This window comes from Macaca mulatta, chromosome 11 (genome assembly GCF_049350105.2).
Source record: "Macaca mulatta isolate MMU2019108-1 chromosome 11, T2T-MMU8v2.0, whole genome shotgun sequence".
Classification (NCBI taxonomy): domain Eukaryota; kingdom Metazoa; phylum Chordata; class Mammalia; order Primates; family Cercopithecidae; genus Macaca; species Macaca mulatta.
This window is the reverse complement of record NC_133416.1, coordinates 139,265,183-139,282,067: the sequence shown is the minus strand read 5'-3', so window position 1 is coordinate 139,282,067 and position 16,885 is coordinate 139,265,183. Positions and strand designations below refer to the sequence as shown.

The 16,885-nt window shown below is 61.2% G+C and overlaps 1 protein-coding gene across 5 annotated transcripts in view; it reads right to left on the bottom strand.

The window, feature by feature from the left end:
- The window catches only part of ULK1 (unc-51 like autophagy activating kinase 1), a 30,464-nt gene that overhangs the window by 13,029 nt on the left and 550 nt on the right, over positions 1-16,885 (bottom strand). For all 5 annotated transcript variants that reach the window (XR_013401693.1, XM_028830180.2, XM_028830182.2 and 2 more), the window contains exons 2-11: positions 16,336-16,428; positions 16,211-16,252; positions 3,802-3,834; positions 3,197-3,233; positions 1,940-2,113; positions 1,791-1,864; positions 1,349-1,450; positions 756-814; positions 593-675; positions 308-358 (exon numbers count right to left, since the gene is read on the bottom strand). Coding sequence is in view for 4 of the 5 variants with exons in the window: in XM_028830180.2 (XP_028686013.2) it covers positions 308-358; positions 593-675; positions 756-814; positions 1,349-1,450; positions 1,791-1,864; positions 1,940-2,113; positions 3,197-3,233; positions 3,802-3,834; positions 16,211-16,252; positions 16,336-16,428 (748 nt within the window). In the remaining variant the exon portion in view is untranslated. The remainder of the gene's footprint in view (positions 1-307; positions 359-592; positions 676-755; positions 815-1,348; positions 1,451-1,790; positions 1,865-1,939; positions 2,114-3,196; positions 3,234-3,801; positions 3,835-16,210; positions 16,253-16,335; positions 16,429-16,885) is intronic.

The window sequence follows — 16,885 nt, the reverse complement described above, 5'->3', positions numbered from 1 at the left end:
CCCCTCCACTTCCCGCTACAACCTGACCAGCAGGGAGGGAGGCTCCCTCCTGGACCACCCCATGACAGTCACAGGACAGCACCAGCCCCTCCAACACCCCATCCCCATCCCAAGCCTGCTGCATCATCACGCGCACCCTGGCCTTGGGGTCCCCGCTGCAGCAGAGTGAGGGGCCGGGTGTTCTACCCTCCCTGGGAGCTGCCGCAGCTCAAGACCTGCTCCCTCTACCCCACACTCAGTGCCTAACCAGACCCCAGGAGGATGGGGTGTAGGGCCCTCCGGAGCCCCAGGACCCACAGAAACTCACACTTCCTGACGGAGGGGCTGGCATCGAGGAAAGGGTGATGGAAAAACTCATCTGCAGGAGGAAGGAGGAGTGAGGCCTCAGGAGGCCCCCGCCTCCCCAGGGCCTGAGCTCCCGTGGCAAGGTGGGCACCTGCCCGGGCAGAGGTGGAGCCCCTGCCTGCGCTTGGCTTGTGGGAAGGGCAGTGTGCACGTGGGGCTGGGTGCGAAGCGGGTGAGCTCTGCTCACATCAGCAAATGCAAGGAGGGAGGGTGGGGGGCTCCGGCTGCACCCCCGGTGGGTGCTCACCGAAGTCCATGCGGTCCTTGTGGTTGCGCTGGAGCAGAGCCAGGAGCAGCTGCCGCAGCGGGGCCGAGGTCTCCCGGGGGATGCTGGGGTGAGAAGAGGCTGCTGTGAGCGAGGCCTGCGGGGCCGGAGCCCGCGGGGGAAGGGAAGGCAGGAGGGCGCTTACATGGGGACCAACGTCTTGTTCTTCTCGTAGAACAGGCGCAGATCCTGGGGGCTGCTGGCCTGCGGGGACGGGGACAGCCTGACTGCCAGGGCTGCGGCCGAGCGGGACCAGCCCATGGGGTCTTGGCGCGTTGTCCCCAGTCGGTCCCTGCCCCAGACGCTGCGAAGCCCGGGGGACACCGGGCGCTGGCGCCGCTGTTTGCTGCTGGAGGTGCGAGCATGGGGGCGGGGAGGGGCCGCCGACGGTCTCTCGGGGTGTCCACCCCCCAGAACGCGGCCTCCGCGCCCCCACCCACGCGGCCCCGGCGCTGCCCTCACCTCTGACCAGGCAGGTGACCAGGCAGGTGACCAGGCAGGTGACCAGGCAGGCGAGGGAGGCCGCGCGGGGGCAGCTCCCAGTCACCGCCGGCGGCGCCGCCCCCCGGGGGAGGCCGAGGCCCTGTCCCCACTGGACCCCTGGACGCCCGCCCCGCCCTGCCAGGACCCGAGGGGAGCCCGTGGGGCGCGGGCAGGGCTCGCAGGGGGCGTCTGACCGCAGCTGGCGGACACTTGCGCGGAAGGTGCGACGGGGGGACCAGGGCCAAGCCGAGTTACCTGGAAGGGCGCCTTCCCCGTCAGGCACTGGTAGACGATGGTGCCGATGCTCCACAGGTCCGCCTTCCCGTCGTAGTGCTGGGACATGATGACCTCGGGGGCCTGCAGGACCAGAAGCGGGGTCAGTGTGAGGCCCCCAAACGCCGACCTAAGAAGGAGCCCACCAGGCCACAGCCAACCGGAGCAGAGCCCACCACACCCCAGCCAATCAGAGCAGAGCCCGCTGGGCCACAGCCAACCAGAGCAGAGCCCGCCACACCCCAGCCAATCAGAGCAGAGCCTGCCAGGCCACAGCCAATCAGAGCAAAGCCCGCCACACCCCAGCCAATCAGAGCAGAGCCTGCCGGGCCACAGCCAACCGGAGCAGAGCCCGCCACACCGCAGCCAAACAGCAAGCCCAGCAAGGCGCCCACCCGGCACAGCCCGTTCAAGGCAGACACACCATGTACATGGGGGAGCCGCACAGTGTGGCCGCCATCATGTTGCTCTGGAGGTACCGCGCGAAGCCGAAGTCAGCTGCGGGAGAGACGCGTCAGGACGGGCGCCCGCCCTGGGGCCCCTCCCCGCCGGGCCTGCCCGCCCGCGCCTGACCGATCTTGACGCGGATGCTGTTGGGGTTGGCGCGGCGGCCCGCGGGGTTGGACAGCAGGATGTTCTGCGGCTTCAGGTCGCGGTGGATGATGCCCTTGCTGTGCAGAAGCCGCATGGCGCCCGCGATCTGCTGCAGGAAGAGCCTGATGGTGTCCTCGCTCAGCGTGCGCATGGCTGCGGGGAGAGGCGGCTCAGGCTGGGGGCCGTGTCTGCTCCCCCAGGGGTGAGCCCCGCGCGGCCAGGCCGGTCCCACCACACGCCGGAGAGAGCCAGGCATGGCCGCGGGCCGGGAGGAAACGCCGGCTCAGGAGCACGAGCCACCGCGGCCCGCCGAGACCAGGGCGCACCTGAAGCTCCCGCGCAGAGCCCGGCGCGCCGGCCCCACCACCCAGCCCCGGGCTGCAGCTGCTCCAGAGACGGGAGGCCGCCGCCCAGCCTCGGTGCCGCGGTTCCGCCCGGGTCCCGCTCCCGCCCCTCTTCCCGGCATCCAGACAGCAGCCAGCCGCGCGCAGCCGGACCGCAGCCACAGTCTCCACTCCGCCCGGCCTCAGCGTCCGTCTCCCAGGCTGGCCGGTGGGGTCCTCCCCGCGGGGGACGAGGCGAGGGGGCAGCAGGTCCTGCCCATCTACCAGCCTGGCACTCCCGCCCCAGCGCCGTGAGGGCGACGCGAGGCTGAGCCGGCGTTCGAGCAGCCCTGCCGGCTCCAGGGTGCTCAGGCGCAAGTCCCCGGAACCATCCCAGCGCCACCTCCAGACCCTCCGGACACACCCGAGAGGCCGCTGGCGCCGTGGCCCGGACCCCCACCCAGGGAGCCTGGGAACAGACGGGCGCCCACCTGCTGTCCTTCCCTCTGCCCTGCCCGGCCCTGTGCAGCACATCCTCCTCCCATCCGCCACGCGGCTCAACTTTGGGTGGGCCAAGAGCCACCTTCCACCCACACTATGAAGACAACAGCCCCGCGCCCCTTGTTTGTGCGGCTCCCGTGACCTCATTCGACCAGAGGCCTCGGGCTACTTTGGTCACAGCTGTTTCCTCAAGCAAGGGGGAGGCGGGCGGATGGACCGAATGCTAACAACTGGGAGCAGCTCAGCCCCCTGCATCCCCTCAGGAGTCCCAAGGGGATGAGAAAGAGCCAATCTCACAATCAGCCAGGGACCCACTCGAGCCAGGCTGCCTCCCAGGCTGGGCCAGGGTGGCCCTGGGTGTGGGGCCCTGGGGGGCCGGCTGGCAGCCCAACTGGCACAGCTGTGCACTCACTGTGCAGGTAGTCGGCCAGGTCCCCACCGTTGCAGTACTGCAAAAGACCAGACACGCATCAGGCTGCAGCAGGGACCAGGGCCCACCTCCCAGCCCTGCCCAGCCTCCCAGTGTCCCTCACACTTGGACACTACTCCCTGGGCCCTCCGGCGCCTGCCCACCCCAGGGCAGGTGTCCCCACAGTCCCTGCTGGAAGACATCAGTAGTGATGCTCAGCAGTCATGGCAGCTCACACCTGTAATCCCAGCACTTTGGGAGGCCGAGGTGGGCAGATCGCTCGAAGTCAGGAGTTCAAGACCAGCCTGGCCAACGTGGCGAAACCCCATCTCTACTAAAACTACAAAAATTAGCCGGGCTTGGTGGCACACACCTGTAATCCCAGCTACTCAGGAGGCTGAGGCAGGAAGATTGCTTGAACCCGGAGGTGGAGGTTGCAGTGAGCTGAGATCGCACCACTGCACTCCAGCCTGGGCGACAGTGAGACTCCATCTCAAAAAAAGAGAAAAGGTGCTCGTCACCCTCCCCCCTGGCCACATCCCTCCCTCTGGGGCTCCCAGGGCCATGGCCATCAGCCTGCACTTGTCCTCACACCACAAGGCACTCACCTCCATGACCAGGTAGACAGAATTAGCCATTTCCTGCAAGACAGAAAAGAGGCTGTGAGAGGTCCCAGTGCCCCTGGGCCCTACTGCAGGGAGTCTGGCTCAGCCCCAATTCAGCCTGGGCAGGCCCTGCAGTGCCAGGACTTAGCTGGTCATCCGGCAGCCAGGAGACGAGGACATCTGTGGGCCACATGCTTTGTAGGTGGGTGTGTTCTGTGTTTTGTGGCCATCCAGGTCTCCATCATGATCAAGGTAAAGGCCCCTGGTCCCCCCATATAAGCGACAACTCCTGGCAGAGGACATACCCTCTAGCAGGAAGGGTGAAGGCCAGGTGTGTGGGCAGGCCTTGGCCCTCAGGCCACAGACACTTCTCAGCTCCTGAGCCCAGGATCAAAGACGCCCCAACAGGGCTGGTCGCAGTGGCTCACGCCTGTAATCCCAGCACCATGGGAGGCCAAGGTGGGTGGATCACAAGGTCAGTGTTTGAAACCAGCCTGGCCAACATGGTGAAACCCCGTCTCTACTGAAAATACAAAACTTAAACAGACGTGGTGGTTCACACCTGTAATCCCAACACTTTGGGAGGCCGAGGCAGGTGGATCACGAGTTCAGCAGTTCGACACCAGCCTGACCAACATGGTGAAACTCCGTCTCTATTAAAATACTAAAATTAGCCAGGCGTGGTGGTGCGCGCCTGTAATCCCAGCTACCCAGGAGGCTAAGGCAGGAAAATCACTTGAACCCAGGAGGAGAAGGTTGCAGTGAGCTAAGACCGTGCCACTGCACTCCAGCCTGGGCAACAGAGTGAGACTCCATCTCAAAAAAAAAAAAAGAGACGCCAACAGATTGCAGATTGGCACTGCCAGGCTGACCCAGAGGCCTGGAGGCCTCCAGCTGCCCTACCCCAACCTGGCTGCAGCTTAGGCTGCCACCCCTCGACCCAATGCCTTCGGTCAGAGGCATCCCAGCCACCCCCTCCACTGCTGGGCCAACAAGGCCTGGCCAGCAGCTGCTCAGCCCTCAGCTCAGACACAGACCTGACCAGGGGTGCCACCTGCACCTGCCCTTGCCTGCCCCATGAAACTCAGAGTGAGGCACAGACACAGCACACACCCCAACGGCCAGCGTGCGTACCCCCTCACCTGGGACTGGGAGCCTCCCTGTAGCCCACCACTCACTCCCCGCAGCCACAGGAACAAGCCCTCATCACTCCCGTTTCACAGACCAGGAGAGTGAGGCCCAGGAAGCCACATCAAACCAGGCAGGCTGGGCTGGAGGAGCGAGGGCCCCACATACCCAATTCGGGGCCTCTGAACAGGAGGAAGCCCTCAAAGCCCCTCCCTCTGCCCTGTACACATCTACACGCTCTAGGCCCTCCCTCTGCCCTGTACACATCCACACAAAGCCCCTCCCTCTGTCCTGTACACATCCACACGTTCTAGCCCCTCCCTCTGCCCTGTACACATCCACATGCTCTAGCCCCTCCCTCTGCCCTGTACACATCCACACGCTCTAGCCCCTCCCTCTGCCCTGTACACATCCACACAAAGCCCCTCCCTCTGTCCTGTACACATCCACACGTTCTAGCCCCTCCCTCTGCCCTGTACACATCCACATGCTCTAGCCCCTCCCTCTGCCCTGTACACATCCACATGCTCTAGCCCCTCCCTCTGCCCTGTACACATCCACACGCTCTAGCCCCTCCCTCTGCCCTGTACACATCCACACAAAGCCCCTCCCTCTGTCCTGTACACATCCACACGTTCTAGGCCTCCCTCTGCCCTGTACATATCCACACGCTCTAGCCCCTCCCTCTGCCCTGTACACATCCACACACTCTAGGCCCTCCCTCTGCCCTGTACACATCCACACGCTCTAGCCCCTCCCTCTGCCCTGTACACATCCACACGCTCTAGCCCCTCCCTCTGCCCTGTACACATCCACATGCTCTAGGCCCTACCTCTGCCCTGTACACATCCACACAAAGCCCCTCCCTCTGCCCTGTACACATCCACATGCTCTAGCCCCTCCCTCTGCCCTGTACACATCCACACGCTCTAGCCCCTCCCCCTGCCCTGTACACATTCACGTGCTCTAGGCCCTCCCTCTGCCCTGTACATATCCACACGCTCTAGCCCCTCCCTCTGCCCTGTACACATCCACACGCTCTAGCCCCTCCCTCTGCCCTGTACACATCCACATGCTCTAGCCCCTCCCCCTGCCCTGTACACATCCACATGCTCTAGCCCCTCCCTCTGCCCTGTACACATCCACATGCTCTAGGCCCTACCTCTGCCCTGTACACATCCACACAAAGCCCCTCCCTCTGCCCTGTACACATCCACACGCTCTAGCCCCTCCCTCTGCCCTGTACACATCCACATGCTCTAGGCCCTACCTCTGCCCTGTACACATCCACACAAAGCCCCTCCCTCTGTCCTGTACACATCCACACGCTCTAGCCCCTCCCTCTGCCCTGTACACATCCACATGCTCTAGGCCCTACCTCTGCCCTGTACACATCCACACAAAGCCCCTCCCTCTGCCCTGTACACATCCACATGCTCTAGCCCCTCCCCCTGCCCTGTACACATCCACACAAAGCCCCTCCCTCTGCCCTGTACACATCCACACAAAGCCCCTCCCTCTGCCCTGTACACATCCACACGCTCTAGCCCCTCCCCCTGCCCTGTACACATCCACACAAAGCCCCTCCCTCTGCCCTGTACACATCCACACGCTCTAGGCCTCCCTCTGCCCTGTACACATCCACACGCTCTAGGCCCTACCTCTGCCCTGTACACATCCACACAGGGTCCCACACAGGACTCCTGCTCAGCCCCCAGTCCCAGGAGGCCCCGACCAATCAGAAGGCATCCCTGGTGGGGGGACAACCACAAAGCCACTGGGTATATCTGCTTCATAACGTGAGAAGCCCGTGCCCCAGAGCTGCCCCCACAGAGGAGCTGTGGGCTGGACAAGGACGCTGAGCGGGGACAGGCTCAGGAAAGGGTGCTCTTAGGGCGGCTAAGGCCGATGCTGCTCAGGCAGCAACCCCAGGATCCACAGACACCGCATGGCTGGCCCAGAGGGAGACCCAGAAACCCAGGCACAGGCTAGAGAAGGTGGGACCTGTCCACCAGGCAGGCCTCAGCCCACCCCACCCACGCCCATGCACCCCAAGCCCAGGGCTCCCAGCAGCCATGGGGAGAACAATCCACACGGGGTACAGGACGGGGCAAAGGGACAGCTCTGGGCAGAACCTAGGAAGGAGGGGGAGACAAAGCTAGAACGAGAAATAACTTCAGGACGGCAATGTCCACTCCGTGACCTGGGCCCGCCATTACCCTCCCCACAGCCCCTCCAGTGAGTGCCCATAGGTGCCCACATTTCTCCTCTCTTCTCTGGGGGCCACCTGCCCTGGATCACAGAGCCAGGGGCTCCCCAAGACCTGACCTGCTCACCAGAGCTCCAAACCCACCAGCAAAGCCAGCACAACCAGGGATGTGTAAAGACAGAGGCACCCTGGGGGAACGCCCATGTGTGCACAGCGGGAGCCCAGCACCCCATCCCCCAGCCACCGACCTAGGATCGGCCTGTGTGGGACAGGAGCTCCCTCTGGGCAGGGGGTGCTAACTGAAGCCCTGTGGCTTCCTCCCACCTCCAAACACTAAGGCAGCCACCTCTCATCCCTAGAAAGGCAAAAGCCTGGCCGGGTATGGTGGCTCAGGCTTATCCCAGCACGTTGGGAGGCCAAGGCCAGAGGATCGCCTGAGACCAGCAGTTTGAGACCAGCCTGGGCAACATAGCAAAACCCCATCTCTACAAAAAAATACAAAAATAATCTAGGCGTGACAGTGCATGCCTGTAGTCCCAGCTACTCGGGGCTGAGGTGAGAGGATGGCTTAGGCCTAGGAGGCCACAGCTACAGTGAGCCGGGAGTTCGTGTCACTGCACTCCAGGATGGGTGACGGAACGAGGCTTGTCTCAAAAAGAAGAAAGGCAGAGGCCCACCAGGGAGACCCCTGTGGCACCAGTGACTGGCCCTGGGCCCACAAGACCCTGGCAAGGAGGCTCTTCCCCCACCCCATCTGCTGCCCACACTCCAGCCAGGGTCCCCAACACCCCTATCCAGGGCACCTGGCCCTGCCATCCCTCCGGCCACATTGGCCTCATAAGTGCTGGAACCCACCTCGCTACTGACACGTCTAGACCCCTGGCCTTGCCCCAGAGTCACAGATGTCACTCCTAGGTTGCCTTCCTAGAGACCCCTCTGCCCTCCCCACTGTGCTGGCCACCCTCTTCCATCCCCAAAACTTCAGGGGGCACCACCAACTCCCAGGAGGGAGTGGGCAGGGCCCTGCACTTCAGATGGTCCCTTGCAGAAGCCAAGGCCTGGCCCAGGCTCAGCCTGTCTCCTAAAAGGTCCTCCCCAGCAGGGGACTCAGGGCCAGTGGGGGTGGGGCTGCAGGGTAGTGTGGGGCTGCAGGGTAGGGTGGGGGCACCCACCTTACCACAGGCATTTGGGTCTTCCCAACTCCCCTGGGACAGATGACAGCTTCAGGCAGGCCCTCAGGGCTGTGGGCATCCAACTCCCTGAGCTGGGCGTCAGGGGCACACCAGGGCCTCTCCCACACCTCCTGAGAGCCTCCTGTGAAGTCCAAGTGCACCAGCCCTGCAGGAGCCCAGGTAGCAGGCCATAACCAGCCCACTTCCCATACGAGCACACTGAGGCCCCAGAGGTTGGGAGGCGCGCCCAGGCTGGGAAGTGGCAAGACAGCCTAAGCAGGTGGGCTGGAGTCCCGTCCTCACTCTCTGCCAGTGCCAGTGCCAAGCCAATAACCCTCTGTGTCCCCGGAAGGGCCTAGCTTTGCTGCCTCCAACCCTGGCAGGGTCAGGGATGAAGAGTGAGGACAAACAAGCCAAGGCCCACCCCCTGCCAGGGCTTAGGGGAGCTCCTCCAGGGCAGCTGCAGGCCCAGGTCCTGCGCCACAACACCTCCCCGACAGGTCCCCCAGCTGGGCCTGCCCACCCTTCCCACAGGCAGCGACTCTCTCTGGGGCTCTTGACGGGGGTCAGGTGAGAGCACAGCCTTGCCGGCCACAGCTGACCTCCCCTGCCCAGCCCTGGGCCCACCCAGAACCCACACAGGGCATCGGGTTCCACTTCTGCCTTGCAGCTAAATTTGGTTTTCACAAGCTACCCTGGGGAGCGGGGACCAGGCATGCTCCCAGCATCAAGCCACCCAGTTAAAGACACCAGAAAGGGCCATGACTGCCTCCCTGGGCTCCGGGGCAGGAAACGGCCACCCCAGGCCGAGCAGCTCGCCTCCCACGGCAGGGCCTGGGGGTCCATCCCGTGGTGACACACACAGCAGTGGCCACAGGGCCCACGCCCTAATCAAACACGGCAGGCTCCCTGCACTATCATCCACATCCCAGGAGGTGGGTCCCACCTTGTCGCCTATTTTAAGGGAGAAACGGAATGGCTGCTGACCATTCCACAGGGCTGTCCCTGAAAAATCCCAACACATGCATCCGAGGTTCAGAGCACTTCAAAAAGGCAGCAACATCAACACCCCACTGTCTCCAGGCAGCGTGCCTGAGGGACCCGGGACAGCACCCCCCAGGCAGGCCGGCCCCCACACCCCGCACACATGCACGCACGCACGCACAGCCAGCCAGGTGTCCCAGGCAGCCTGGCACGGGTGTCTGGGCACGTAGGAGGCTGCCCCACCCCTGGGGTGCTAAGGTGCTTTACTTAATAGGATCCAGGCTCCCACCCTCTGCCAGTCCTACTCCTGTCTGGTGATCCTGGGCTGGGCCTGGTGAGCAGGCACTGACCTAGTTCACGCCTCCAGAGCTGGCCTTCTTGGCTCCAAAAAGTGGCAAAAGCCACAGCTGGGGCTGGACAGAACCGCTCTGTACCCCCAGGTGGGGTTCCTGGACAGCTCCCAAAAGGGAAGGGATGCCGGCTCCACCCTAAGAAGGAAGGGCCGCCCTCTGGCCCTGGGGAACCACTTGCAGCCGCCCATTGTGTGTGGGCCTCCTGGGGCTACAGCCCAGGCTGACCTCTGCAGCCTCCCGCCTGCTGGGTCTGGGGGTCTGGACAATCCAGGAGTCAGCCGCAGCGGGTTGAGGCACGTCCCTAGATGCAGTGAGGCAGGGGTGGGTGGCCTGACCCTTCTGAGGGCACAACCTTGCTTGGAAAAAGCAGGGAACAATCCCAGTGCAAGCAGGGGTGGGGGGCTGGGGGGCAGTGTAAGCTGCAGAGACCCTCGGGAAGATGCCAACTCCACACATTCCTCCCGAGACCCGGCCATCCTAGTTGGCGCACACCCCAGTGAAACCTGGTCCCAGCAGCTCTGTCCTTCAGGCGGCTGAGACCCGTCCCCCAGCCGTTGCGGACAGATACTGATACCAGGTGACAGTCCCACAACGGGGTAATGCGCAGAAATAAAAACCAACTCCTGTCACCCACGGAGACACAGCACCCCTCAAACCTACGGCTGACGTCCCACCTCCAGGCTTAAAGTCAGCATGTGGCAAAGGGAGCAGCCCAGGATATGGGCATGGCTTTGGGCTGGCGCTTGCTACACCACACAGGGCCTGTTGTGGTGCACCTTCTCATCTGTTTTGCACCTTCCAGTATTTTTATCCCATGATTTTTTTCTCTTTTTTTTTCTTTTGAGACGGAGTCTCGTTCTGTCACCCAGGCTGGAGTGTAGTGGCGCGATCTCGGCTCACTGCAACCTCTACCTCCCAGGTTCAAGCGATTCTCCTGCCTCAGCCTTCCAAGTAGCTGGGACTACAGGTGCCCACCACCATGCCCGGCTAATTTTTGTACTTTTAGTAGAGAAGGGGTTTTGCCATGTTGGCCAGGCTGGTCTCGAACTCCTGACCTCAGGTGATCTGCCCACCTTGGTCACCAGAAGTACTGGGAATACAGGCATGAGTCACCACGCCCAGTCTTATCCCATGATTTTAAAAGTTAAAAAAAAAGATACACACCACTTTGGAGGTAATTCCAGAACTGCCTGGGCCCTGGGGGCCCCTTCACAGGCCCCTGCCCAGGAGCTGGGTACCCACCCCATGGGTTTCTACTTGGCCTGCATCCTGCCCCAACTCCCGCTGCAGACAGCCCCCGCGCCAGACCAGCCCAGGCCTGGCAGTCCCCTCCTCACTCTGGGATGGGGTGTCACAGTCTCATGCCGGGCTGGACTGCCTGGACCCACGGTCTCCCAGGCCCCTAAGCAGGCCTGGACACCTCTTGACTCGGGTCTCCACGGGGGAGCACACCTCTTGACTCAGGTCTCCACCACAGGTAACTCACGGGCAGCGGCTCTGTCTGCAGGGCCTGAGTGAGTCACACCTGAGTGGCCCAGCAAGGCCTTCAGCTGCAAGGAACCTGTCAGTTGGCGTGTTGGCCACGGGGGCCACCGTTAGCAAGGCCTGTAGCCATCAGCCCTCCTCCCAGGGCACGCTGGGCAGGATCCCAGCCTGGCTCCACAGCCCCACACCCTGATTCCTGTGGTGGCGCACTCCTGGGGCCAGGCAAGTGCAGACGCTGCCACCACACCCTCAATAAGGAGGCCAGGTGCTGCAGCTGCTCCCAACAGCTGTGGTGGACTCAAAGAGCATAACCCAAGGTACACACTTCCCAGGTACTCACACTTTCACAATGTTTATGGATAAAAAAGAAACCCAATACACAAAACCCAACACGATAAAACAAAAATAACCTCAACTGTCAACAAACAACATGGAGGGGAATACCTGCAACCTATCACAAAGAAGCTACTTTCCTTCATATATAAAGGATGCCTACCAATCAATAATATTTACAGAGCACTTACAACGTGGCAGGCATAGTTCTAAGGACTTAACACACTCAAGTTGCCATCACAACCACAACGGTTTTCGTTTTTTGTTTTGTTTTGTTTTTTGTTTTGTTTTGTTTTTTGAGATGGAGCCTTGCTCTGTCGCCCAGGCTGGAGTGCAGTGGCCGGATCTCAGCTCACTGCAAGCTCCGCCTCCCAGGTTCACGCCATTCTCCTGCCTCAGCCTCCCGAGTAGCTGGGACTATAGGCGCCCGCCACCTCGCCCGGCTATTTTTTTGTATTTTTTAGTAGAGACGGGGTTTCACCGTGTTAGCCAGGATGGTCTCGATCTCCTGACCTCGTGATCTGCCCGTCTCGGCCTCCCAAAGTGCTGGGATTACAGGCGTGAGCCACCGCGCCCGGCCTTGTTTTTTTTTTTGATAGATTCGCTGTCTCCCAGGCTGGAGTGCAGCGGCGCAATCTCGGCTCACTGCCGCCTCCGCCTCCTGGGTTCAAGCGATTCTACTGCCTCAGCCTCATGAGTAGCTGGGACTATAGGCATGAGCCACCACGCCCGGCTAATTTTTGTATTTTAACAGAGGCGGGGTTTCACCATGTTGGCCAGGATAGTCTCGATCTCCTGACCTCGTGATCCACACGCCTCAGCCTCCCAAAGTGCTGGGATTACAGGCCTGAGCCACTGCACCCAGTCAACAGTTTTTAAAAAGTAAGAAAACTGAGGTGCCAAGAGGCTGCCTGCCCAAGGTCACACAGGTAAATATTAGAGCTAAGGCCCAGCAAACGGCAGAATGGCTCAGGGGCCATGGTGTTAAGCATGGTATCCTTCAACCTTGGCAAAAAAGGGATCAAGAACTTGCCAGAAATATGTGCCTAACCAGGTATGGTGGTGCATACCTGTAGTCCCAGCTACTCTGGAGGCTGAAGTGGGAGGATCTCTTGAGTTCAGGTGTTCAAGGCTGCAGTGAGCCATGATTATGCCACTGCACTCCAGCCTGGGCAAGGGAGTGAGACCCAGTCTCTTTTAAAAAATATATTAAAATAGGCCCAAAGCGGTGGCTCCTGCCTATAATCCCAGCACTTTGGGAGGCTGAGGCGGGTGGATCAGCTGAGGTCAGGAGTTCTAGACCAGCCTGACCAACACAGAGAAACCCTGTCTCTACTAAAAGTACAAAATTAGCCGGGCGTGGTGGCACATGCCTGTAATCCCAGCTACTCGGGAGGCTGAGGCAGGAGAATTGCTTGAACCAGGGAGGTGGAGGTTGTGGTGAGCCGAGATAGTGCCATTGCACTCCAGCCTGGGCAACAAGAGCGAAACTCCATCTCAAAAAGACATATATATAAAATACAGAAATATATTGTGAAGGCTGGGCACGGTGGTTCATGCCTGTAATCCCAGCACTTCGGGAGGCCGAGGCGGGAGAATCGCTTGAACCCAGGAGGCAGAGGTTCCAATAAGTCAAGATCGCGCTATTGCACTCCAGCCTGGGTGACAGATTGAAGCTCCATCTCAAAAAAAAAAAAAAATACATTGTACAAAGGACAAGTGGTATTTCTAACATTCCCATGCTCAGATAGTGAAGCTCATTCATCACCAATGAAAAAGAAAACCGACCAGGCGGGGTGGTTCACTCCTGCAATCCCAGCACTTTGGGAGGCCGAGGCTGGTGGATCATGAGGTCAGAAGTTCGAGACCAGGCTGGCCAACATGGTGAAACCCTGTCTCTACTAAAAATACAAAAATCAGCTGGGTGTGGTGGCGGCGCCTGTGCTTGGGAGGCTGAGGCAGGGGAATTGCTTGGACCCGGGAGGCGGAGGTTGCAGTGAGGCGAGATCGCGCCACTGCACTCCATTCTGGGTGAAAAGAAGAAAACTCCATCTCAAAAAAAAAAAAAAAAAATAGCAAAACCATAAGAGACATCATTTTCCACTTCTCACATGAGCCACGATGGAAACCTCTGAGAGCCGCCCTCCTGGCAAGGAGCTAGGGAGACATGTGCTTGGAGTCAGGCTGAGAGACCACTGGCATTGCCTCTCTGGAGGTCAATTTGGCAATAACTACCCAAATTAAAAACCAGCATCCCTCCCACCCAAGGATTCTACTTCTAGGGATCCAGTCACAACCACCCTGATGTACCAGCATCCCAAAATAACCCCATGTCCCACCTACAGGGCCTCGGTGAAATCAGTTATGGAATCTCGGGCAACGGGCACCCCATGGCTGAAAATCACCACGGCAGCCCCAATCAGGACAGCGGCGAGCACCCCCACAATGGCTCCCCCAGCCCAAGAGCACTCCCTCTCACAGCCCTCACAGCCCGGGCTTTCTGCTTCACAGAGGAAGAAACAGGGCCGCAAACTGAAGAAGCTGTGTGTGCACGTGGCAGCCAGGACTGGGCCCCTCATCAGCGTCAGCCGGGCTCTCGACCACTGCGCTTACAGATGGTGACCTCTAACAGAGAGGGGTAAACTTTTCAAGGGATTTTTTTGTTTTGTTTTGTTTTTTTGAAACAGGGTCACACTCTGCTGCCCAGGCTGGAATGCAGTGGCAAGATCACGGCTCACTGCAGCCTCAAACTCCTGGGCTTGATCAATCCTCCCACAACCTTCAGAGTAGCTGAGACATGCCACTATGCCTGGCTAATTTTCTTTCTTTTTTTTTTTTAAAAAGAGCAAGTCTTGCTATGTTGCCCAGGCTGGTCTGTCCTGGCCTCCCACAGTGCTAGGGTCCCAGGTGTGATCCACTGTGCCCGGCCGAGGGGTAAACTTTCTGATATGGATTGAGCCGGCACAGAACCTTCCCCAGGCTGTACTCTTTCAGAGACAGGGTCTCGCTCAGTCGCCCAGGCTGGATGGAGTGCAGACTATACTCTTAAGTGACAAAATTCACGGTGCAGAGAGGTGGGTGTGGTTGGAAGGACACACATGAACACATCATCTTGTAAGGACAGCTGTCCCCAGTGGCACAGAAACAACTAAGGCAGGTGCCTGAGAGCGGAGGACAGCAGGACTCCATCCAGGGGGCTGGACTCTTACCTTTACCACACTCCCTCCTGTAATGTTTGCGGATTTTCTTTTATCACTCAAATTGTTCATTACCCATTTTTAAAAGCCAATTATTTTTTCCTGGGTTTGGGTGCCTGCCTCAAACATTGCCTTACCGACACAGGGCAACAATCCCCGCACCTGTGGGGCGAGGGCAGGCTGAGCTGCAGCTCCAGCAGAGCCTGGTGCCCGGAGACAGGAGTGCCTGCAGCAGGCCGCTCTAAGTGCTTCCTGAGTAGAGGAAGCCACAGTGTTGCCAACACTGGAGGAAGTGGCAGATGCCCACAACCAGGTGTGTGTGGCCGACTGGGATGGAGCAGGGGCTGGGGATACTGGCCCTGGGTCTGTGGGGGTCATGCAGACAGTCACAGGGCCTGGCCTGGAGATGCCCAGGACTGGACCTGGGGAGCCCTGGAGGGGAGCAGGAGGCAGCGTAGCCCAGGGTGGAGGGGGACTCCTCGGAGTCACTGCCTGGCCAGGGACAGCTGCCCACTCCTTGCTGGCTCCCAGCGCCATGACGCATGTCCAGGCTGTGGCCCAGGCAGGAGGCTTCCAAACATGGGGAGGATGAGGAAAGAAGAGGAAGGGAGGGAGGAAAGCAGGGAGAAAAGGGGTGGGAAGAGGGCGGGAAAAGCAGCGGGAGGGGTGGCCCGGTTCCAGGACACAGTGTGCCTGGGTTTCCAGGTACTTGTTGGACCTGGGCCCTCCTCACCCGACACCTTGTGACAAGCCTCGGTCCCCAAGGCCACAGCAAAGCTCTGACAGGCGGAGGGAGGAGGCTACCAAAACACAGCCCGCCAGCCCTTCCCTCAGCCAGGGGCTGGGCCCTGGGCTCAGTAAACAGGTCGCAGAGCCATTAGTCAGCACTTTGGTCGGGCGGATCTCCCGCCTCAGGTTCTTGGTCCCTAGGAGGGCACCCTGGCTCCCACAGCCCCAGCCTGGCCTGCCCTGAGCCCCAGGACTTGGGGGCAGCATGAAAGCCAGCTGGTCCCACCGCCTGCATCCTGGGGCCAGCCGGGCCTGAGGTCATCTCCTTGGCCAGCCAGCGGCAGCCGCCTGTGCCCGGGCTCGGCCCTGACTGCCAGCGAGCAGGAGTCTCCGGCGGCCCCTCCCCCGCCCTGTCTGACGCAGAGCAAGGCCGGCCAATGCCGGCCGCAGGAGCAATGTCAACAAACACACGGCCTAGACAGGTGGGCCAGGCCGGCAGTGCTGCCAGGACCTGCCTGGGACGCCGGACTCAGGCAGGGCCCCTAGGACTGACACCCGGCGGGGAAGGGATGCCTGGTCAGGAGAACTCAGCCCTGCCCTCGGGGCGCCCTGCGGCCCAGACACCCCCTCCCCGGTCTCACAGCTGGGGAAGTCACAGCAAGAGCCAGCCCCAGCCCAGGCCTGGACCCAGGGTGGAGTCTCCAGGGGCCCAGTAGACCCCAGCCTGGACAGGCTCAACACCAGTGCTCACCAGGGGATCCAGCACCTGGGGCCACAGTCCCCCATCCCCGTCCCCGGCAGACAGCAGCCCGGAGGCCTTACCTGGAAGTCGTACAGGGCCACGATGTTTTCATGTTTCAGTTCCTAGGACAGAAACCCAAGTTTCTTATCAGTGTGGGGAGGGGGGCTCGCCCTCGCCCACACACCCTCCCCAAGCACTAGCTCACCTTCAGGATTTTGATTTCCTTCCCCAGCAGGGTCTGAGATTTGGCGAGGTTCTTCTTGTTAATGCATTTGACGGCGACCTCCAAATCGTGCTTCTGAAAGCCAAACGTGCAACTTCAGGGCCAGGGCTGCCCCTCGCAGGCCTCCCCCAGACCCCACACCGCACAGGTGGGACCCTGAGATGATCCCGGTTGGGTATCCCGGGACTGGAAGGCCGAGTGGGGAGCCAGGTTGAGGATCGGGCTGGGGGTCCTGGGGTAGGGATCCAGCCTGGAAAGCCAGGCTGTGGGACAGGGCGCGGGGTGTCCCGGGGTAAGGGTTTGGACAGGAAAGTCGTGCTGGGGGTCTCGGAGTGGGGATCTGGGCTGGCAAGCCAGGCAGTGGATCCTGAGGTGGGAGTCGGCCTGGAAAGCCCGGCAGGGGATCTCGGGGCGGGAGTCTGTACTGGATAAGTCGGGCTGGGGGTCGCGGGGTAGGGATCCTGGGGTGGGGGTCGGCCTGGAAAGTCGGGCGGGACTCTCGGGCGGCGTGGGGGGGGGCGTCCCGGGATAG